At 44.7% G+C, this 24,408-nt stretch overlaps 2 protein-coding genes across 4 annotated transcripts in view; both read left to right on the top strand.

The window, feature by feature from the left end:
• inpp5d (inositol polyphosphate-5-phosphatase D) overlaps positions 1-2,068 on the top strand; it is a 52,649-nt gene extending 50,581 nt beyond the window's left edge. For all 3 annotated transcript variants that reach the window (XR_005052360.1, XM_036981612.1, XM_036981538.1), the window contains 2 exons: positions 149-618; positions 1,605-2,068. Coding sequence is in view for 2 of the 3 variants with exons in the window: in XM_036981612.1 (XP_036837507.1) it covers positions 149-618; positions 1,605-1,654 (520 nt within the window). In the remaining variant the exon portion in view is untranslated. The remainder of the gene's footprint in view (positions 1-148; positions 619-1,604) is intronic.
• A 6,887-nt stretch (positions 2,069-8,955) lies between these two features.
• smx5 lies at positions 8,956-17,567 on the top strand. The gene is made up of 5 exons (XM_036981414.1): positions 8,956-9,056; positions 9,411-9,478; positions 12,019-12,049; positions 12,135-12,194; positions 16,930-17,567. Exons 1-5 carry the CDS (start codon positions 9,054-9,056, stop codon positions 17,053-17,055), a joined length of 288 nt encoding a protein of 95 aa, XP_036837309.1. The 5' UTR covers positions 8,956-9,053; the 3' UTR covers positions 17,056-17,567.
• The last annotated feature ends 6,841 nt before the right edge of the window (positions 17,568-24,408 follow it).

The following is a 24,408-nucleotide window of genomic DNA, read 5'->3' as shown; positions in this document are numbered from 1 at the left end:
CATACTTGGGACTGAACAATATTGCTTTCTATTTCCCTCACAGAGTAGACAATGTACTGAGAGTGAAGAGATTAATTGACACCTCATTGTGAGTCTGTGAAGCTGAACTCTGAATGACCTGGGTGTGTGTGTCTGTCCTGTCTTCCAGAGGTGAGGACGAGAAGCCAGCGGAGATGTTTGACAACCCTCTGTACGGCTCCATGGGAAAGTCTGGAGGAGGAGCTAAAGACTCACCAGACCCTCAGTCCTCCAAGGACCACCTGACCGCTCCAGACCCCTACTTCTCCTTCCCCAAACCCTCTGACCAGGACCCTGACCGCCCCCCGGTCCCCACCCCGCGTAACCGCTCTTACACCTGTTCTGAGACCAAGCCCCCGTCTTCCGTCCCTACCTCCTTCACCTCCCTCCATCCCCTGCCCTACACCAAGAACCCTGTGAAACCGTCACGCTCCGAGGGGGGCATGGTACTAACGGCCAATAAGCCGCCTCTGCCCATGAAGTCCCGCCCAGGCCAGGCGGAGGCCACGTCCACTAAGCCCAGAGACTACCGAGACAGCTCGGAGCTGCCCAGCAAACTCCGCCCAACTTCAAGGCCCATCCAGCCCCTCCCCAAAGAAGGTTAGACTCCACCCTCTGTTCACATATCAGGCAACCAGCCTCTGTTCACATATCAGGCAACCAGCCTCTGTTCACATATCAGGCAACCAGCCTCTGTTCACATATCAGGCAACCAGCCTCTGTTCACATATCAGGCAACCAGCCTCTGTTCACATATCAGGCAACCAGCCTCTGTTCACATATCAGGCAACCAGCCTCTGTTCACATATCAGGCAACCAGCCTCTGTTCACATATCAGGCAACCAGCCTCTGTTCACATATCAGGCAACCAGCCTCTGTTCACATATCAGGCAACCAGCCTCTGTTCACATATCAGGCAACCAGCCTCTGTTCACATATCAGGCAACCAGCCTCTGTTCACATATCAGGCAACCAGCCTCTGTTCACATATCAGGCAACCAGCCTCTGTTCACATATCAGGCAACCAGCCTCTGTTCACATATCAGGCAACCAGCCTCTGTTCACATATCAGGCAACCAGCCTCTGTTCACATATCAGGCAATCAGCCTCTGTTCACATATCAGGCAACCAGCCTCTGTTCACATATCAGGCAACCAGCCTCTGTTCACATATCAGGCAACCAGCCTCTGTTCACATATCAGGCAACCAGCCTCTGTTCACATATCAGGCAACCAGCCTCTGTTCACATATCAGGCAATCAGCCTCTGTTCACATATCAGGCAACCAGCCTCTGTTCACATATCAGGCAACCAGCCTCTGTTCACATATCAGGCAACCAGCCTCTGTTCACATATCAGGCAACCAGCCTCTGTTCACATATCAGGCAACCAGCCTCTGTTCACATATCACGCAACCAAGTTGCTAATAGCTTCTGTGGTCATGTTTTTAAACTAAAGATACCGCAGAGGAAGAGGTTGTGTACATTAAACTGTACATAGTCAACACAACAGGCTGATGAAAACCAACATGGCCTTTCTTTCTGTATTTGAAAACATTTCTCTTGTCCCCCCCCCCCCCCCCCCCAGCTCTTCATGAGACAACTCAACCCTCGAAGATGGGCCGTTCAGTGAAATGACTGTCTGCTCCTGTCCCAGACGTTGGAAACTAGATGTTAAATGGGGGTGATAACTCAATACAACGTCTCACCCAGTCACTCCACGGCTCGTCTCACTCACTCTCCCAAAAACATGTTTCTGTACAAACTCGTCGTTCCTTTTCCATTTTTGTTAGACTATATTACTGGAAGTCCATAAGACATTTTAGGAATTGTCTTCATGTCTTTTGTCTCGTGGATTTTTTGTTGTTGTAGAGTCCTCCTTATACAAAGTATCATTGTTCTGTTTTTGCCGTTGACGTTGACCACCACAAGAACTCTTTAGATTACAGGAATCATTTTGAAGACTTTTGAAAACAATCTGAATGTGTGTTCCTTGTATCTGGTGTTTGGTCAAATCAGTACTATTATTAAAACTAAAAGGAATCAGACTCACCTGCCTCTCCATTTCATTTGATTATTCATGTTTCACATCTGCTTTGAGCCTGCCTATCTGCACACAGTTACTATTCACTTTACGAAACTAGCTAGATGAAGACAGAGCTAGAGGAAGACAGAGCTAGAGGAAGACAGAGCTAGAGGAAGACAGAGCTAGATGAAGACAGAGCTAGAGGAAGACAGAGCTAGAGGAAGACAGAGCTAGATGAAGACAGAGCTAGATGAAGACAGAGCTAGAGGAAGAAAGACAGAGCTAGAGGAAGACAGAGCTAGAGGAAGACAGAGCTAGAGGAAGAAAGACAGAGCTAGAGGAAGACAGAGCTAGAGGAAGAAAGACAGAGCTAGATGAAGACAGAGCTAGATGAAGAAAGACAGAGCTAGATGAAGACAGAGCTAGATGAAGACAGAGCTAGAGGAAGAAAGACAGAGCTAGATGAAGACAGAGCTAGATGAAGAAAGACAGAGCTAGATGAAGACAGAGCTAGAGGAAGAAAGACAGAGCTAGATGAAGACAGAGCTAGAGGAAGACAGAGCTAGATGAAGACAGAGCTAGATGAAGACAGAGCTAGAGGAAGACAGAGCTAGATGAAGACAGAGCTAGATGAAGACAGAGCTAGAGGAAGACAGAGCTAGAGGAAGACAGAGCTAGAGGAAGACAGAGCTAGAGGAAGACAGAGCTAGATGAAGAAAGACAGAGCTAGACGAAGAAAGACAGAGCTAGATGAAGACAGAGCTAGAGGAAGAAAGACAGAGCTAGATGAAGACAGAGCTAGAGGAAGACAGAGCTAGATGAAGACAGAGCTAGAGGAAGACAGAGATAGAGGAAGACAGAGCTAGAGGAAGACAGAGCTAGAGGAAGACAGAGCTAGAGGAAGACAGAGCTAGAGGAAGACAGAGCTAGAGGAAGACAGAGCTAGATGAAGACAGAGCTAGAGGAAGACAGAGCTAGAGGAAGAAAGACAGAGCTAGAGGAAGACAGAGCTAGAGGAAGACAGAGCTAGAGGAAGAAAGACAGAGCTAGATGAAGACAGAGCTAGAGGAAGAAAGACAGAGCTAGAGGAAGACAGAGCTAGAGGAAGACAGAGCTAGAGGAAGAAAGACAGAGCTAGAGGAAGACAGAGCTAGAGGAAGACAGAGCTAGAGGAAGAAAGACAGAGCTAGATGAAGACAGAGCTAGATGAAGAAAGACAGAGCTAGATGAAGACAGAGCTAGATGAAGACAGAGCTAGAGGAAGAAAGACAGAGCTAGATGAAGACAGAGCTAGATGAAGAAAGACAGAGCTAGATGAAGACAGAGCTAGAGGAAGAAAGACAGAGCTAGATGAAGACAGAGCTAGAGGAAGACAGAGCTAGATGAAGACAGAGCTAGATGAAGACAGAGCTAGAGGAAGACAGACAGAGCTAGAGGAAGACAGAGCTAGATGAAGAAAGACAGAACTAGAGGAAGACAGAGCTAGATGAAGACAGAGCTAGAGGAAGACAGAGCTAGAGGAAGACAGAGCTAGAGGAAGACAGAGCTAGATGAAGACAGAGCTAGAGGAAGACAGAGCTAGAAGAAGACAGAGCTAGAGGAAGACAGAGCTAGAGGAAGACAGAGCTAGAGGAAGACAGAGCTAGATGAAGACAGAGCTAGAGGAAGACAGAGCTAGAGGAAGACAGAGCTAGAGGAAGACAGAGCTAGATGAAGACAGAGCTAGATGAAGACAGAGCTAGAGGAAGAAAGACAGAGCTAGATGAAGACAGAGCTAGAGGAAGACAGAGCTAGAAGAAGACAGAGCTAGAGGAAGACAGAGCTAGAGGAAGACAGAGCTAGAGGAAGACAGAGCTAGAGGAAGACAGAGCTAGATGAAGACAGAGCTAGAGGAAGACAGAGCTAGAGGAAGACAGAGCTAGATGAAGACAGAGCTAGATGAAGACAGAGCTAGAGGAAGAAAGACAGAGCTAGATGAAGACAGAGCTAGAGGAAGAAAGACAGAGCTAGAGGAAGACAGAGCTAGAGGAAGAAAGACAGAGCTAGAGGAAGACAGAGCTAGAGGAAGACAGAGCTAGAGGAAGAAAGACAGAGCTAGATGAAGACAGAGATAGATGAAGAAAGACAGAGCTAGATGAAGACAGAGCTAGATGAAGACAGAGCTAGAGGAAGAAAGACAGAGCTAGATGAAGACAGAGCTAGAGGAAGACAGAGCTAGATGAAGACAGAGCTAGATGAAGACAGAGCTAGAGGAAGACAGAGCTAGATGAAGACAGAGCTAGATGAAGACAGAGCTAGAGGAAGACAGAGCTAGAGGAAGACAGAGCTAGATGAAGACAGAGCTAGATGAAGACAGAGCTAGAGGAAGAAAGACAGAGCTAGATGAAGACAGAGCTAGAGGAAGAAAGACAGAGCTAGAGGAAGACAGAGCTAGAGGAAGAAAGACAGAGCTAGAGGAAGACAGAGCTAGAGGAAGAAAGACAGAGCAAGATGAAGACAGAGCTAGATGAAGACAGAGCTAGAGGAAGACAGAGCTAGATGAAGACAGAGCTAGAGGAAGAAAGACAGAGCTAGATGAAGACAGAGCTAGATGAAGAAAGACAGAGCTAGATGAAGACAGAGCTAGATGAAGACAGAGCTAGAGGAAGAAAGACAGAGCTAGATGAAGACAGAGCTAGAGGAAGACAGAGCTAGATGAAGACAGAGCTAGATGAAGACAGAGCTAGAGGAAGACAGAGCTAGATGAAGACAGAGCTAGATGAAGACAGAGCTAGAGGAAGACAGAGCTAGAGGAAGACAGAGCTAGAGGAAGACAGAGCTAGATGAAGAAAGACAGAGCTAGACGAAGAAAGACAGAGCTAGATGAAGACAGAGCTAGAGGAAGACAGACAGAGCTAGATGAAGACAGAGCTAGAGGAAGACAGAGCTAGATGAAGACAGAGCTAGAGGAAGACAGAGCTAGATGAAGACAGAGCTAGAGGAAGACAGAGCTAGAGGAAGACAGAGCTAGAGGAAGACAGAGCTAGAGGAAGACAGAGCTAGATGAAGACAGAGCTAGAGGAAGACAGAGCTAGAGGAAGACAGAGCTAGAGGAAGACAAAGCTAGAGGAAGACAGAGCTAGATGAAGACAGAGCTAGAGGAAGACAGAGCTAGAGGAAGACAGAGCTAGAGGAAGACAGAGCTAGATGAAGACAGAGCTAGATGAAGACAGAGCTAGAGGAAGAAAGACAGAGCTAGATGAAGACAGAGCTAGAGGAAGAAAGACAGAGCTAGAGGAAGACAGAGCTAGAGGAAGACAGAGCTAGAGGAAGAAAGACAGAGCTAGAGGAAGACAGAGCTAGAGGAAGACAGAGCTAGAGGAAGAAAGACAGAGCTAGATGAAGACAGAGCTAGATGAAGAAAGACAGAGCTAGATGAAGACAGAGCTAGATGAAGACAGAGCTAGAGGAAGAAAGACAGAACTAGATGAAGACAGAGCTAGATGAAGAAAGACAGAGCTAGATGAAGACAGAGCTAGATGAAGACAGAGCTAGAGGAAGAAAGACAGAGCTAGATGAAGACAGAGCTAGATGAAGAAAGACAGAGCTAGATGAAGACAGAGCTAGAGGAAGAAAGACAGAGCTAGAGGAAGACAGAGCTAGAGGAAGACAGAGCTAGAGGAAGAAAGACAGAGCTAGATGAAGACAGAGCTAGATGAAGAAAGACAGAGCTAGATGAAGACAGAGCTAGATGAAGACAGAGCTAGAGGAAGAAAGACAGAGCTAGATGAAGACAGAGCTAGATGAAGAAAGACAGAGCTAGATGAAGACAGAGCTAGAGGAAGAAAGACAGAGCTAGATGAAGACAGAGCTAGAGGAAGACAGAGCTAGATGAAGACAGAGCTAGATGAAGACAGAGCTAGAGGAAGACAGACAGAGCTAGAGGAAGACAGAGCTAGAGGAAGAAAGACAGAGCTAGAGGAAGACAGAGCTAGATGAAGACAGAGCTAGAGGAAGACAGAGCTAGAGGAAGACAGAGCTAGAGGAAGACAGAGATAGATGAAGACAGAGCTAGAGGAAGACAGAGCTAGAAGAAGACAGAGCTAGAGGAAGACAGAGCTAGAGGAAGACAGAGCTAGAGGAAGACAGAGCTAGAGGAAGACAGAGCTAGATGAAGACAGAGCTAGAGGAAGACAGAGCTAGAGGAAGACAGAGCTAGAAGAAGACAGAGCTAGATGAAGACAGAGCTAGATGAAGACAGAGCTAGAGGAAGAAAGACAGAGCTAGATGAAGACAGAGCTAGAGGAAGAAAGACAGAGCTAGAGGAAGACAGAGCTAGAGGAAGACAGAGCTAGAGGAAGAAAGACAGAGCTAGAGGAAGACAGAGCTAGAGGAAGACAGAGCTAGAGGAAGAAAGACAGAGCTAGAGGAAGACAGAGCTAGAGGAAGACAGAGCTAGAGGAAGAAAGACAGAGCTAGAGGAAGACAGAGCTAGAGGAAGAAAGACAGAGCTAGATGAAGACAGAGCTAGATGAAGACAGAGCTAGAGGAAGACAGAGCTAGATGAAGACAGAGCTAGAGGAAGAAAGACAGAGCTAGATGAAGACAGAGCTAGATGAAGAAAGACAGAGCTTGATGAAGACAGAGCTAGATGAAGACAGAGCTAGAGGAAGAAAGACAGAGCTAGATGAAGACAGAGCTAGAGGAAGACAGAGCTAGATGAAGACAGAGCTAGAGGAAGACAGAGCTAGATGAAGACAGATCTAGATGAAGACAGAGCTAGAGGAAGAAAGACAGAGCTAGATGAAGACAGAGCTAGATGAAGACAGAGCTAGATAAAGACAGAGCTAGATGAAGACAGAGCTAGATGAAGACAGAGCTAGAGGAAGAAAGACAGAGCTAGATGAAGACAGAGCTAGAGGAAGACAGAGCTAGAGGAAGACAGAGCTAGATGAAGAAAGACAGAGCTAGATGAAGACAGAGCTAGAGGAAGACAGAGCTAGAGGAAGAAAGACAGAGCAAAAATAAGACAGAGCTAGATGAAGAAAGACAGAACTAGATGAAGACAGAGCTAGATGAAGACAGAGCTAGAGGAAGAAAGACAGAGCTAGATGAAGACAGAGCTAGAGGAAGAAAGACAGAGCTAGATGAAGACAGAGCTAGAGGAAGAAAGACAGAGCTAGATGAAGACAGAGCTAGATGAAGACAGAGCTAGAGGAAGAAAGACAGAGCTAGAGGAAGACAGAGCTAGAGGAAGAAAGACAGAGCTAGATGAAGACAGAGCTAGAGGAAGACAGAGCTAGAGGATGAAAGACAGAGCTAGATGAAGACAGAGCTAGATGAAGACAGAGCTAGAGGAAGAAAGACAGAGCTAGATGAAGACAGAGCTAGATGAAGACAGAGCTAGAGGAAGAAAGACAGAGCTAGAGGAAGACAGAGCTAGAGGAAGAAAGACAGAGCTAGATGAAGACAGAGCTAGAGGAAGACAGAGCTAGAGGATGAAAGACAGAGCTAGATGAAGACAGAGCTAGATGAAGACAGAGCTAGAGGAAGAAAGACAGAGCTAGAAGAAGACAGAGCTAGATGAAGACAGAGCTAGATGAAGACAGAGCTAGATGAAGACAGAGCTAGATGAAGACAGAGCTAGAGGATGAAAGACAGAGCTAGATGAAGACAGAGCTAGAGGAAGAAAGACAGAGCTAGAGGAAGACAGAGCTAGAGGAAGACAGAGCTAGAGGAAGAAAGACAGAGCTAGATGAAGACAGAGCTAGAGGAAGAAAGACAGAGCTAGATGAAGACAGAGCTAGATGAAGACAGAGCTAGAGGAAGACAGACAGAGCTAGAGGAAGACAGAGCTAGATGAAGACAGAGCTAGAGGAAGACAGAGCTAGAGGAAGAAAGACAGAGCTAGAGGAAGACAGAGCTAGAGGAAGAAAGACAGAGCTAGATGATGACAGAGCTAGCCCAGTGTCCAACTATCCATTATATATATTTTTTAGGAGACTGAAAAGATTTGGCACGGGGTCCCCAGATCCTCAAAAAAGTTCTACAGCTGCACCATCGAGAGCATCCTGACCGGTTGCATCGCCGCCTGGTATGGCAACTGCTCGGCGCTACAGAGGGTAGTGCGAACGGCCCAGTACATCACTGAGGCCAAGCCTCCTGACAATACATATATATATATATATTAAAAAAATAAGACTCCAGTCACCCAGGTGTTCTCTCTGCTACCGCACAGCAATGGGTACCTGAGCACCAAGTCTAGGACCAAAAGGCTCCTTAACAGCTTCTACCCCCAAGCCATTAGACTGCTGTACATATAATCAAATGGCCACCCAAACTATTTACATTGATTTTGTTTTTACACTGCTGCTACTCACTGTTTATTACCTATGCATATTCACTTTACAAATGACCTCGACTAACCTGCACCCCTGCACATTGACTCGGTACAGGTAATTTTCTTGTTACTTTTTATTGATTAAAAAATATTAAATATACTTTAGTTTATTTAGTAGATATTTTCTTAACTCTATTTCTTGAACTGCATTGTTGGTTAAAGGCTTGTAAGTAAGCATTTCATAGGTAAGGTCTACTACACTAGTTGTATTCCGCATTTCACAGGTAAGGTCTACTACACTAGTTGTATTCCGCGCATGTGACAAATACAAGTTGATTTGGTTTGAAATGCTACCACCTGCTGGTATGTTAACAGTATTGCATTAGTGTGGATATATTTAGAATCACGTGGCAACGTCATTGGATTGGAGAAAAATCATTTATCCTTCTTTTAGTAACTCCATAGAAGATATACAAAGTACATTAATTAGCCTACTTATCCTACTCGGTCCATAAATGTATTACATAAGGAGAAAAATAAAATAAATTGCGTAAAATAAGATTTTATTAATGAAAATTTTAGCGCGCATCACAAATGTTTCTTCCACAATCATGACGTATTTTAAAACCGACCAAATGGTATCGTCGTGACATCATCAACCTGAGACGAGGAAGCAGCGCTGAAAACTGAAAATGGTGACAATCTTGCGTGCTTTAGTTTGCTATATTGTAATCGTTTTTATCTCGTTTACCGATGTTACAAAGTGTGTTGATAGTTAAAACTGCATCTATATAACGTTAAGTCAAACATATACGACCGGTTTCAGGCCAGCTAGCATGTCTGAAGAATGAGCATGTCGTTTATCAGCTAGCAAACATTTGAGCCTAGCTAGCTAGGTAATTACTATAAATAATTGTTGCATATAAATCATTAAGTTACGGCCCTGGTCTCCTAGTTAGCGCAAGGAATGCCAGACTACTAACGCTATCGACCTATCAATGATTCATAACGCTGTAGCTAGTTAGGTTAAATGTGTATTTCTGTTGCAGCTTTTCTACTCCTTTTTCAAGTCCCTGGTGGGGAAGGACGTGGTGGTGGAGCTCAAAAATGACTTGAGGTTTGTAATTATGTAGTTCGTGGCAGAATTCACATAACGTCATTGTTTTATAATAACGCGTTTAACTTTTTTTTTTATAGCGCGTTTTCGTTAGACAAAATCTGAAATCGTTTGATCAATAAAAATCAAGTTTTAAAAAAATTAAATTAAATTAAAATATATATAGGCTACAACAGTAGCTAGGTGAAGTCTGAGTGGTTGTTGAAGCCTCCAGCAGATGAACAGCCGCTGTGGCCGTGAGAGAATCTGGAAACTCAGAAGCGAGATGTTTTAACACACCGTTTAAAAAAAACTATGGCGCCCGACATGGTTCAATGTACCAATAACCCAGTACGATCTACTTTTACCGTTTTACTTTTCTTCTAATTGTCGGGAATCTTGGAGCAAGAATTGGGATCATGTATATTGTGGTAATGAAGATAAATGGATAATAACTGACTGTAATGTATAATACGTTGAATTTAGCAAACGAGGAGTCCATTCATTGAGGTATAAAAGAATTGGGGAAGAAAACAGGGTTTCTATTTTTAGGTCCCTTCCCTTTTTGTTCAGTTTGCGTCTGTTTAAGAAATGCTTTGCAGCATAATTTGAGTAATTTTCAAATAGAGAGATTCATGGACCATATATAGAGCCCCACAGTGGTGTCGTAATACCCATAAAATCAGCCTCCGTTACAATTATTTGAATAATTCAATGGATGTTCTGTGCACAAAAGTGTCATCAATTTTCGAATCAGTCTTCTCAATGAGGCGATCACTGGAAAATGGTCTTTCTGGGCTTGACGTCAGTTAAACTGCAGTACAGAAAGCAAGAATGTAGGAACAATTGACTGCTTCCAGACCTGAACCCTGGTTTCCTCTAGTTGCCACAGTCAAAATTGGCAATGCAAAATGTTATTTTTGGTCTTAATTTAAGTTTAGCTGTGTGTTTTTAGGTTTAATGTCACATTTAAGAAGAGAAATTGCAAAAAAAAAATGGGGTTTATGACTGTTGCTGTGGCAACTAGTGACGACTCCTTGAAGTGCATGTTGGGGCTTCCGCTATTCTTTCTGCTCCTCTGGGAATAGCTGGTCTAACACAACAACAACAGAGACCCCAAAAGAAAGGAGGACCAAGGCACTCTCCATATAATTGATTAAAATGCCTTTATTTGTTCAATAGAAACAAAGTTGTTTTTTTAAACCGACGTGTTTCGGCTGCATGGCCTTCGTCAGGGAGAGCAAAAAAAGGAATACAATGTCCTCTTTTGAACAGCTTTTCAATTGCCCTCAGCTATGTTTAGACTGTTGTTCATGTTTTGCTGTGTACTAGTGTACTATGGAATATATTGCTTTCTTATTCTTGACACTTCTCCCAGTCATATTTAAGGTTAGAACTACCTTTACTATATTTAAGGTTAGAACTACATTTACTATATTTAAGGTTAGAAGTGTCCTGATACTTCTAGTTTGGAGTTGTATTTTTATGATCACATAGCTACAGTATTTCACCCTTTTAATGTGTATAGTATTGCTTACTAGGTGTTGTCCAATCAATTGTGTAACCACTCCCTCTTCCAATTAGGGCCAATTGGAAAAGCTGATCAAAAGAGGACATTGTATAATTTTTTTGTACTCCCTGATGAAGGCCAGACCATTCTATTGAACATGCCATACAAATAAAGGCATTTTAATTAATTATATGAAGAGGGCCTTGATCCTCCTTTCTTTTTGATGACCAATTCACCCCTTTTTACCAAAGAGCAACTTCTATCTACCAAAATGTACTATTGTGTACCTTAGTAGCGCGTCCCTTCCTCCTCTTTCTACTACAACAGAGACCCACTTGAACGCTTGCTTACAGCTGCACCACGGGGTCGGACAGGCCGTTGGCTTAAATTATCGTCATGCCTGCTCTGCGGTGTCCGACCCTGTAGTGTAAGGTGTCGGATCTGCTGGCTAGCTTATCCACTTTCCTTCATCTGAGGGTTGTTTTTGTAAAGGATGGGTGTAAATCAATTTTGTCTACGAAGGCAGACAACACCCTATACAATTTTTTTATGGAAATTAATTTTGTGAGAAGCACACAAAATACACAATATGTTATAATACATGCAATTAAAATAAAACGAAGAATTGAGTGTACACATTTTCCCGTAGTCCCGGTGACACGAGGTCAGCCCACGCCACAGGGCTCTGGGAGAACTTGTTTTCATACCTAGAAGATGTAGACAGACATTTAGGAGCACAGTGAAAGCTCTTTAAGGTATTAATAAAGCTAGAAACTTTCATTTTTCTAGGAGCTCCTAAATTAAACTTCAAGGTCGCACAGTAACAATATTTAGGCGCATATGCGAGTCCCACTGTAGAACCCGGTGTCCTTGGTCCCACTATTCAACAGCCTGGTTAACGTTGGAATGAAGTGGGTGGTGTCCACTATGTGGGTGGGATGTCCTTGTCTTTTACCTGAAGGCCCCCCCCCATGCACTGAAAACCTCACAATTGAAAGCTTGAGATGACAGATGTTGATTTTGCAAGTTACACATCTCTGTCTATTTTCAGCATCTGTGGAACACTTCACTCGGTTGATCAGGTAAGACTAGAAGACAACCCAAACCACATTCATCACTTTTAAATGGGCGCCTACGTTGTGCTCACTGTAGTTCTTTCTCTTGCAGTACCTGAACATTAAACTGACGGACATCAGTGTCACGGATCCAGAGAAGTATCCACATATGGTGAGTTGTCCTGTCCATACATTGGACAATATAGGGCTGGTTTCCCAGACATATTCACAGTGCATTGGGTAAGTAATTCAGACCCCTTGACTTTCCACATTTTATGTTACAGCCTTTATTATAAAAATTGATTAAATTGTTTTGTTTTCCCCTCATCAATCTACACACAATACCCCATAATGACATCACAATACCCCATAATGACATCACAATACCCCATAATGACATCACAATACCCCATAATGACATCACAATACCCCATAATGACATCACAATACCCCATAATGACATCACAATACCCCATAATGACATCACAATACCCCATAATGACATCACAATACCCCATAATGACATCACAATACCCCATAATGACATCACAATACCCCATAATGACATCACAATACCCCATAATGACATCACAATACCCCATAATGACATCACAATACCCCATAATGACATCACAATACCTCATAATGACATCACAATACCCCATAATGACATCACAATACCCCATAATGACATCACAATACCCCTGCAATGACATCACAATACCCCATAATGACATCACAATACCCCATAATGACATCACAACACCCCATAATGACAAAGCAAAACATTAGAGCTAGACAAAGAGAGAGCTCGATGATGACAGACAGAGCTAGACGATAAAAGACAGAGCTAGACGATGAAAGACAGAGCTAGACGATGAAAGACAGAGCTAGACGATGAAAGACAGAGCTAGACGATGAAAGACAGAGCTAGACGAAGGAAGACAGAGCTAGACGAAGGAAGACAGAGCTAGACGAAGGAAGACAGAGCTAGACGATGGAAGACAGAGCTAGACGAAGGAAGACAGAGCTAGACGATGAAAGACAGAGCCAGATGATGAAAGACAGAGCCAGATGATGAAAGACAGAGCCAGATGATGAAAGACAGAGCTAGACGATGAAAGACAGAGCTAGACGATGAAAGACAGAGCTAGACGATGAAAGACAGAGCTAGACGAAGACAGACAGAGCTAGACGAAGACAGACAGAGCTAGACGAAGAAAGACAGGCAGAGCTAGACGAAGACAGAGCTCGATGAAGACAGACAGAGCTAGACAATGAAAGACAGAGCTAGACAATGAAAGACAGAGCTAGACGAAGCCAGGCAGAGCTAGATGAAGACAGACAGAGCTAGACGAAGAAAGGCAGAGCTAGACGAAGAAAGGCAGAGCTAGACAATGAAAGACAGAGCTAGACAATGAAAGACAGAGCTAGACGAAGAAAGACAGAGCTAGACGAAGAAAGACAGAGCTAGACGAAGAAAGACAGAGCTAGACGAAGAAAGACAGAGCTAGACGAAGAAAGACAGAGCTAGACAAAGACAGACAGAGCTAGACAAAGACAGAGATAGACGAAGAAAGACAGAGATAGACGAAGAAAGACAGAGCTAGACGATGAAAGACAGAGCGCTAGATGAAGACAGACAGAGCTAGACAATGAAAGACAGAGCTAGACAATGAAAGACAGAGCTAGACGAAGCCAGGCAGAGCTAGATGAAGAAAGACAGGCAGAGCTAGACGAAGACAGACAGAGCTAGACGAAGAAAGGCAGAGCTAGACAATGAAAGACAGAGCTAGACGAAGAAAGACAGAGCTAGACGAAGACAGACAGAGCTAGACGAAGACAGACAGAGCTAGACGAAGACAGACAGAGCTAGACGAAGAAAGACAGAGCTAGACGAAGAAAGACAGAGCTAGACGAAGACAGACAGAGCTAGACGAAGACAGACAGAGCTAGACAAAGACAGAGCTAGACGAAGAAAGACAGAGCGCTAGATGAAGACAGACAGAGCTAGACGATGAAAGACAGAGCTAGACGAAGAAAGACAGAGCAAGACGAAGAAAGACAGAGCAAGACGAAGAAAGACAGAGCAAGACGATGAAAGACAGAGCTAGACGATGAAAGACAGAGCTAGACGATGAAAGACAGAGCTAGACGATGAAAGACAGAGCTAGATGATGACAGAGCTAGACGATGAAAGACAGAGCTAGATGATGACAGAGCTAGACGATGAAAGACAGAGCTAGATGACAGAGCTAGACGATGAAAGACAGAGCTAGACGAAGAAAGACAGGCAGAGCTAGACGAAGACAGAGCTCGATGAAGACAGACAGAGCTAGACAATGAAAGACAGAGCTAGACAATGAAAGACAGGGCTAGACGAAGCCAGGCAGAGCTAGATGAAGAAAGACAGGCAGAGCTAGACGAAGACAGACAGAGCTAGACGAAGAAAGGCAGAGCTAGACAATGAAAGACAGAGCTAGACAATGAAAGACAGAGCTAGACGAAGAAAGACAGAGCTAGACGAAGACAGACAGAGCTAGACGAAGAAAGACAGAGCTAGACGAAGAAAGACAGAGCTAGACGAAGAAAGACAGAGCTAGACGAAGAAAGACAGAGCTAGACAAAGACAGACAGAGCTAGACAAAGACAGAGCTAGACAAAGACAGAGCTAGACAAAGACAGAGCTAGACAAAGACAGAGCGCTAGATGAAGACAGACAGAGCTAGACGAAGAAAGACAGAGCTAGACGAAGAAAGACAGAGCTAGACGAAGAAAGACAGAGCTAGACGAAGACAGACAGAGCTAGACAAAGACAGAGCTAGACAAAGACAGAGCTAGACGAAGAAAGACAGAGCGCTAGACGAAGAAAGACAGAGCTAGACGAAGAAAGACAGAGCTAGACGAAGAAAGACAGAGCAAGACGATGAAAGACAGAGCTAGACGATGAAAGACAGAGCTAGACGATGAAAGACAGAGCTAGACGATGAAAGACAGAGCTAGATGATGACAGAGCTAGACGATGAAAGACAGAGCTAGATGATGACAGAGCTAGACGATGAAAGACAGAGCTAGATGACAGAGCTAGACGATGAAAGACAGAGCTAGATGACAGAGCTAGACGAAGAAAGGCACGGGCCTCCCGGGTGGCGCAGTGGTCTAAGGCACTGCATCGCAGTGCTAGCTGTGCCACCAGAGACTCTGGGTTCGAGCCCAGACTCTGTCGCAGCCGGCCGTGACTGGGAGAACCGTCGTCTGGGTTAGGGAGGGTTTGGCCGGCAGGGATATCCTTGTCTCATCGCGCACTAACACATCACACTACCCCATAATGACATCACAATACCCCATAATGACATCACAACACCCCATAATGACAAAGCAAAACATTTTTTTTTTTTTTTTTTTTTTTTTTTTTTTGGCAAATGTATTCAAATTTTAAACAGATTACATTTAAATAAGTATTCAGACCCTTTACTCAGTACCTTTGGCAGCAATTACAGCCTCAAGTCTTCTTGGGTATGACGCTACAAGCTTGGCACACCTGTATTTGGGGAGTTTCTCCCCATTCTTCTCTGCAGATCCTCTCAAGCTCTGTCAGGTTGGATGGGGAGCGTCGCTGCACAGCTATTTTCAGGTCTCTCCAGAGATGTTAGATTGGGTTCAACTCCGGGCTCTGGCTGGGCCACTCAAGGACATTCAGAGACTTGTCCCAAAGCCACTCCTGTGTTGTCATGGCTGTGTGCTTAGGGTAGTTGTCCTGTTGGAAGGTGAACCTTCAACCCAGTCTGGGGTCCTGAGTGCTCTGGAGCAGGTTTTCATCAAGGATCTCTCTGTACTTTGCTCTGTTCATCTTTCCCTCAATCCTGATTAGTCTCCCAGTCCCATCCACTGAAAAACATCCCCACAGCATGATGCTGTCACCACCATGCTTCACCGTAGGGATGGTGCCAGGTTTCCTCCAGACGTGACGCTTGGCATTCAGGCCACAGAGTTCAATCTTGGTTTCATCAGACCAGAGAATCTTGTTTCTCATGGTCTGAGAGTCCTTTAGGTACCTTTTGGCAAACTTCAAGTGGGCTGTCATGTGCCTTTTACTGAGGAGTGGCTTCTGTCTGGCCACTCTACCGTAAAGGCATGATTGGTGGAGTGTTGTAGAATGGTTGTCCTTCTGGAAGGTTCTCCCATCTCCACAGAGGAACTCAGGAGCTCTGTCAGAGTGACCATTGGGTTCTTGGTCACCTCCCTGACCAAGGCCCTTCTCCCCTGATTGCTCAGTTTGGCCGGGCATCCGGCCTCTAGGAAGAGACTTGGTGGTTCCAAACTTCTTCCATTTAAGAATGATGGAGGCCACTGTGTTCTTGGGGACCTTCAATGCTGCAGAATTTTTTTGGTACCCTTCCCCAGATCTGTGCCTCGACACAATCCTGTCTCTGAGCTCTACAGACAATTCCTTCTACCTCGTGGCTTGTTTTCAGCTCTGACATGCCCTGTGTAAATAAGTTATTTCTGTTTTTTATTTTTTTAATACATTTGCGAACATTTTTACACCTGTTTTTACGTTGTCATTATGGGTGTAGTGTGTAGATTGTGGGGAAAAAAATGTAATTACATTTTCGAGTAAGGCTGTAACAAACTTTGAGGGGGGTTCAGAATACTTTCAGAAGGTGTAGTCTAGGCTTAAATCCGTGTCTAGGAAACCAGCCCTTAACTAAAAGCTCTGCTTCTGACATTGACTGGATGTACTGTAATACCCCAATTCCTTCACATCACCATCTTCAGAACAGATGATGCTGTGAAATAAATCAATAAGGGATTATTGACTGTTCTCCTGTTGTTTCTCCTCCTCTCTCTAAAGTGATCCATCCAGCCTGTTTGTCTAATCCTGTTCTGTTATCTCCTGTCACCAGTTATCAGTGAAGAACTGTTTCATCCGAGGCTCTGTGGTGCGGTACGTCCAACTGCCTGCCGATGAGGTTGACACTCAGCTGTTACAGGACGCTGCTCGCAAGGAGGCACTGCAGCAGAAGCAATGACGCTTTAACACAATGACATCATGGCTGGGGGGGGGGGGGGGGGGGGGGGGTTTGAAAGATGGACAGAGATGGTTTTTAGTTCGGTTGTAAACAATCATTCGGGTATCAAAATGAAATCTGTTTGCATAGAAGCCCCTGATGTGTTCCTTGTCGACCCTATTTTGCCACATTGGTATTGCAGTGCTTCAGTGTCACTTACCTCAAATGCCAACTAAGGTCTCCCAGCTCTTTGCTACCCTCCTGTTTTGTAAACATTCGGACCTCCAATACTTTCATTTCTCTGTTCGGCGCCACTATTTGCTGATGTCAGAAACGACCAGATTCTGCCTGTTTTTTTAATTTTATTTTATTGATGTCCTTGAGAAGCGGTGTCCAGAATGAATATGTTCTCCTTCTGAGGAGAATATTCTCTGCTCTTCTTTTCCTTTCTAAAAACCTGTTTTGAGCTTGTAAAGACTCATATTATTTACATCGCCCTTTTTGATGTGTAAATAAACCTTGTTTAAATCCTGTTCTTATCGTTTTGAATACAATACACCTGAGGGATGGTCACTAACGTTTCTATTTATTATTTTATACAGTCTTTATTTTTATTTATTATGGATACATATTAGTTCGTGCCAAGGTAGCAGCTACTCTTCCTGGGGTTTATTAGGGATCCCCCCCTCCTCCCCCTGATTTGATTTCAAGTCGGATGGCAGCCTACACACGAAATAACTAATATTGATAACCAGCTAGATGTCACCTTGATACGTAGGCTCAATGGGGAGGGCATGAACAACAACCCCACCCGGGAAACGGCACCCTTCACTCCCGCTTGCCAGGCACTACTGTGTCCGGGCAACAGGAACATCTACCTAGTAGCCAGAGGTGGAATAAACCCAAATGTCACACTTGAGTAAAAGTACAGATAATGTACTTTAATAGAAAATGACTCGAGTGAAAGTCTAAAAGTGTTTGGTTTTAAATATACTTAAGTATCAAAATGTAAAGTATAAATAATGTCATATTTCTTATATTAAGCAAACCAGACGGTACAATTTCATTTTTTATTTGACAATTTACAGATAGCCTGGGGCACACACTAGCACTCAGACATCATTTACAGATAGCCTGGGGCACACTCTAGCACTCAGACATCATTTACAGATAGCCTGGGGCACACTCTAGCACTCAGACATAATTTACTGATAGCCTGGGGCACACTCTAGCACTCAGACATAATTTACTGATAGCCTGGGGCACACTCTAGCACTCAGACATAATTTACTGATAGCCTGGGGCACACTCTAGCACTCAGACATAATTTACTGATAGCCTGGGGCACACTCTAGCACTCAGACATAATTTACTGATAGCCTGGGGCACACTCTAGCACTCAGACATTTACAGATAGCCTGGGGCACACTAGCACCCAGACATTTACAGATAGCCTGGGGCACACTCTAGCACCCAGACATTTACAGATAGCCTGGGGCACACTCTAGCACTCAGACACAATTTACAAACTAAAGCATTTGTGTTTAGTGAGTCCTCCAGATCAGAGGCAGTAGGGATGACCAGGGATGTTCTCTGTTTAGTGAGTACTCCAGATCAGAGGCAGTTGGAATGACCAGGGATGTTCTCTGTTTAGTGAGTCCTCCAGATCAGAGGCAGTAGGGATGAACAGGGATGTTCTCTGTTTAGTGAGTCCTCCAGATCAGAGGCAGTAGGGATGACCAGGGATGTTCTCTGTTTAGTGAGTCCTCCAGATCAGAGGCAGTAGGGATGACCAGGGATGTTCTCTGTTTAGTGAGTCCTCCAGATCAGAGGCAGTAGGGATGACCAGGGATGTTCTCTGTTTAGTGAGTCCTCCAGATCAGAGGCAGTAGGGATGACCAGGGATGTTCTCTGTTTAGTGAGTCCTCCAGATCAGAGGCAGTAGGGATGACCAGGGATGTTCTCTGTTTAGTGAGTCCTCCAGATCAGAGGCAGTAGGGATGACCAGGGATGTTCTCTGTTTAGTGAGTCCTCCAGATCAGAGGCAGTAGGGATGACCAGGGATGTTCTCTGTTTAGTGAGTCCTCCAGATCAGAGGCAGTAGGGATGAACAGGGATGTTCTCTGTTTAGTGAGTCCGCCAGATCAGAGGCAGTAGGGATGAACAGGGATGTTCTCTGTTTAGCGAGTCCTCCAGATCAGAGGCAGTAGGGATGACCAGGGATGCTCTCTGTTTAGTGAGTCCTCCAGATCAGAGGCAGTAGGGAGGACCAGGGATGTTCTCTGTTTAGTGAGTCCTCCAGATCAGAGGCAGTAGGGATGACCAGGGATGTTCTCTGTTTAGTGAGTCCTCCAGATCAGAGGCAGTAGGGATGAACAGGGATGTTCTCTGTTTAGTGAGTCCTCCAGATCAGAGGCAGTAGGGATGACCAGGGATGTTCTCTGTTTAGTGAGTCCACCAGATCAGAGGCAGTAGGGATGACCAAGGATGTTCTCTGTTTAGTGAGTCCTCCAGATCAGAGGCAGTAGGGATGACCAGGGATGCTCTCTGTTTAGTGAGTCCTCCAGATCAGAGGCAGTAGGGAGGACCAGGGATGTTCTCTGTTTAGTGAGTCCTCCAGATCAGAGGCAGTAGGGATGACCAGGGATGTTCTCTGTTTAGTGAGTCCTCCAGATCAGAGGCAGTAGGGATGACCAGGGATGTTCTCTGTTTAGTGAGTCCACCAGATCAGAGGCAGTAGGGATGAACAGGGATGTTCTCTGTTTAGTGAGTCCTCCAGATCAGAGGCAGTAGGGATGACCAGGGATGTTCTCTGTTTAGTGAGTCCACCAGATCAGAGGCAGTAGGGATGACCAAGGATGTTCTCTGTTTAGTGAGTCCTCCAGATCAGAGGCAGTAGGGATGACCAGGGATGTTCTCTGTTTAGTGAGTCCTCCAGATCAGAGGCAGTAGGGAGGACCAGGGATGTTCTCTGTTTAGTGAGTCCTCCAGATCAGAGGCAGTAGGGATGACCAGGGATGTTCTCTGTTTAGTGAGTCCTCCAGATTAGAAGCAGTTGGAATGACCAGGGATGTTCTCTGTTTAGTGAGTCCTCCAGATCAGAGGCAGTAGGGATGACCAGGGATGTTCTCTGTTTAGTAAGTCCTCCAGATCAGAGGCAGTAGGGATGACCAGGGATGTTCTCTGTTTAGTGAGTCCTCCAGATCAGAAGCAGTTGGAATGACCAAGGATGTTTTCTTGATAAGTGTGGGAATTCGATCATTTTCCTGTCCTGCTAAGCACTCAAAATGTAACGAGTACTTATGAATGTCAGGGAGATTGTATGGAGTAAAAAAAGTACATTTAGTTTCTTTACGAATGTAGTGTAGTAAAAATTTTCAAAAATGTAAATAGTAAAGTGCAGATACAAAAAAACTTAGTTTGTACTTTAAAGTATTTACTGAAGTACCTTATACCACTGGCCAATAGGAGGGTGACGGTCACAGTAAGGGGAGGGGCTGTTCGTACCTTCGGCCTGTGGATGATGTCATCTCCAATGAGGTAAACCATCCACTGATTCCATTTGGGCATCTGCTTTCATTCACACCAATTTGAATAACAATTACTGGTTACTTGAATCAGATGTGTTCGGTGTCACATGGGCTTCGTTTAGACAGGCAGCCCAATTCTGATATTTCTTCCACCAGTTGGTCTTTTGACCAATCACATCTGATCTTTTCACATTAGCTCTTTTTCAAAGCTGATTGGTCAAATTTTTCCACAATTAGTGGAAAAAAATTATTGGTCTGCCTGTCTAAACGCTGCCCATGGTAATATGTAACATATATTAGACTGAAGTCCTGAAGATTTTGTTGTCTGCTTTCTAGTTGGTGGTAGACTGCAACACACGTGATACCCTATTAATTTCATCATCAGACGAGGTGTACTCTGATAATGAGGTATCTTTCATTTAATGTAATCTAACATGAGGGAGAACCGTCAATGAAACTGGAGAGACACTACAGCATGGTCAGCATCAATGAAACTGGAGGGACACTACAGTATGGTCAGCATCTCTGAAACTGGAGGGACACTACAGTATGGTCAGCATCTCTGAAACTGGAGGGACACTACAGTATGGTCAGCATCAATGAAACTGGAGGGACACTACAGTATGGTCAGCATCAATGAAACTGGAGGGACACTACAGTATGGTCAGCATCAATGAAACTGGAGGGACACTACAGTATGGTCAGCATCAATGAAACTGGAGGGACACTACAGTATGGTCAGCATCTCTGAAACTGGAGGGACACTACAGTATGGTCAGCATCTCTGAAACTGGAGGGACACTACAGTATGGTCAGCATCTCTGAAACTGGAGGGACACTACAGTATGGTCAGCATCAATGAAACTGGAGGGACACTACAGTATGGTCAGCATCAATGAAACTGGAGGGACACTACAGTATGGTCAGCATCAATGAAACTGGAGGGACACTACAGTATGGTCAGCATCTCTGAAACTGGAGGGACACTACAGTATGGTCAGCATCAATGAAACTGGAGGGACACTACAGTATGGTCAGCATCAATGAAACTGGAGGGACACTACAGTATGGTCAGCATCAATGAAACTGGAGGGACACTACAGTATGGTCAGCATCAATGAAACTGGAGAGACACTACAGCATGGTACATGTAGGTAGAGTTATTAAAGTGACTATGTGTAGATGATAACAGAGAGTAGCAGTGGTGTAAAAGAGAGTAGGGGGGGGGGGAATGCAAATAGTCTGGGTAGCCATTTGATTAGACGTTCAGGAGTCTAATGGCTTGGGTGTAGAAGCTGTTTAGAAGTTTAGACTTGGCGCTCCGGTACAGCTTGCCGTGCTGTAGCAGAGAGAACAGTCTATGACTAGGGTGGCTGGAGTCTTTGACAATTTTTAGGGCCTTCCTCTGATATAGAGGTCCTGGATGGCAGGAAACTTGGCCCCAGTGATGTGCTGGGGCGTTTTCACTACCCTCTCCAGGCAGTGATGCAACCAGTCAGGATGCTCTCGATGGTGCAGCTGTAGAACCTTTTGAGGATCTGAGGACCCATGCCAAATTTTTTCTGTGTCCTGAGGGGGGATAGGTTTTGTGCCCTCTTCACGACTGACAAGGTGTGCTTGGACCATGTTCGTTTGTTGGTGCTGTGGACACCAAGGAACATGAAGCTCTCAACATGCTCCACTGCAGCCCCGTCGATGAGAATGGGGGACGTGCTCGGTCCTCTTTTTCCTGTAGTCCACAATCATCTCCTTTGTCTTGATCACGTTGAGGGAGAGGTTGTTGTCCTGGCATCACACGGTCATGTTTTTGACCTCCTCCCTATAGGCTGTCTCGTCGTTGGTGGTGATCAGGCCTTCCACTGTTGTGTCATCTGAAAACTTAATGATGGTGTTGGAGTCGTGCCTGGCCGTGCTGTCATGAGTGAACAGGGAGTACCAGGAAGGGACTGAGCACACACCCCTGAGGGGCCCCTGTGTTGAGGATCAGCATGGCGGATGTGTTGTTACCTACCCTTAGCACCTGGGGGCGGCTCGTCAGTAAGTCCAGGATCCAGAGGTTGCAGAAGGAGGTGTTTAGTGTCAGGGTCCTTAGCTTATTGAAGAGCTTTGAGGGGACTATGGTGTTGAACGCTGAGCTGTAGTCAATGAATAGTATTCTAACATACAGTGCCTTGCGAAAGTATTCGGCCCCCTTGAACTTTGCGACCTTTTGCCACATTTCAGGCTTCAAACATAAAGATATAAAACTGTATTTTTTTGTGAAGAATCAACAACAAGTGGGACACAATCATGAAGTGGAACGACATTTATTGGATATTTCAAACTTTTTTAACAAATCAAAAACTGAAAAATTGGGCGTGCAAAATTATTCAGCCCCCTTAAGTTAATACTTTGTAGCGCCACCTTTTGCTGCGATTACAGCTGTAAGTCGCTTGGGGTATGTCTCTATCAGTTTTGCACATCGAGAGACTGACATTTTTTCCCATTCCTCCTTGCAAAACAGCTCGAGCTCAGTGAGGTTGGATGGAGAGCATTTGTGAACAGCAGTTTTCAGTTCTTTCCACAGATTCTCGATTGGATTCAGGTCTGGACTTTGACTTGGCCATTCTAACACCTGGATATGTTTATTTTTGAACCATTCCATTGTAGATTTTGCTTTATGTTTTGGATCATTGTCTTGTTGGAAGACAAATCTCCGTCCCAGTCTCAGGTCTTTTGCAGACTCCATCAGGTTTTCTTCCAGAATGGTCCTGTATTTGGCTCCATCCATCTTCCCATCAATTTTAACCATCTTCCCTGTCCCTGCTGAAGAAAAGCAGGCCCAAACCATGATGCTGCCACCACCATGTTTGACAGTGGGGATGGTGTGTTCAGGGTGATGAGCTGTGTTGCTTTTACGCCAAACATAACGTACTCCTTCCATTTCAATATTATCGCTTGCACAGTGCTCCTTGGGATGTTTAAAGCTTGGGAAATCTTTTTGTATCCAAATCCAGCTTTAAGGCACTGGCACTATGGTGGTCTGCTTAAAACATGTTGGTATTACAGACTCGGACAGAGAGAGGTTTAAAATGTCAGTGAAGACACCAGTTGGTCAGCGCATGTCCTGGTAATCCGTCTTGCCCTGCGGCCTTGTGAATCACACAATGCTCACATCCACATTCACTTAGTACTCTAGAGCGCTGTCAGAGTGACCATCGGGTTCTTGGTCACCTCCCTGACCAAGGCCCTTCTCCCCCGGTTGCTCAGTTTGGCCGGGCGGCCAGATCTAGAAAGAGTCTTCTTCCATTTTAGAATGATGGTGGTCACTATGTTCTTGGGGACCTTCAATGCTGAAGACATTTTTTGGAACCCTACCCCAGATCTGTGCCTCGGAGCTCTACAGACAATTCCTTCGACCTCATGGCTTGGTTTTTTGCTCTGACATGCACTGTCAACTGTGGGACCTTATATAGACAGGTGTGTGCCTTTCCAAATCATGTCCAATCAAATTAATTTACCACAGATAGACGCCAATCAAGTTGAAGAAACATCTCAAGGATGATCAATGGAAACAGGATGCACCGGAGCTCAATTTCAAAGTCTCATAGCAAAGGGTCTGAATATTTATGTAAATAAGGTATTTATGTTTTTTTATTTTTAATACATTTCTTAAAACCTGTTTTTGCATTGTCATTATGGGGTAGTGCTAGTAGATTGCTGGAATGTCCACCAAAACTGTTGCCAGATAATTGAATGTTCATTTATCTATCATAAGCCGCCTCCAACTCATTTTAGAGAATTTGTTAGCACGTCCAACCGGCCTCACAACTGCAGAGCATGTGTGCGACGTTGCATGGGTGAG

Source organism: Oncorhynchus mykiss, chromosome 1 (assembly GCF_013265735.2).
Source record: "Oncorhynchus mykiss isolate Arlee chromosome 1, USDA_OmykA_1.1, whole genome shotgun sequence".
Taxonomy (NCBI): Eukaryota; Metazoa; Chordata; class Actinopteri; order Salmoniformes; family Salmonidae; genus Oncorhynchus; species Oncorhynchus mykiss.
The sequence above is the reverse complement of the archived record's forward strand: the minus strand, read 5'-3'. Positions and strand labels throughout refer to the sequence as shown.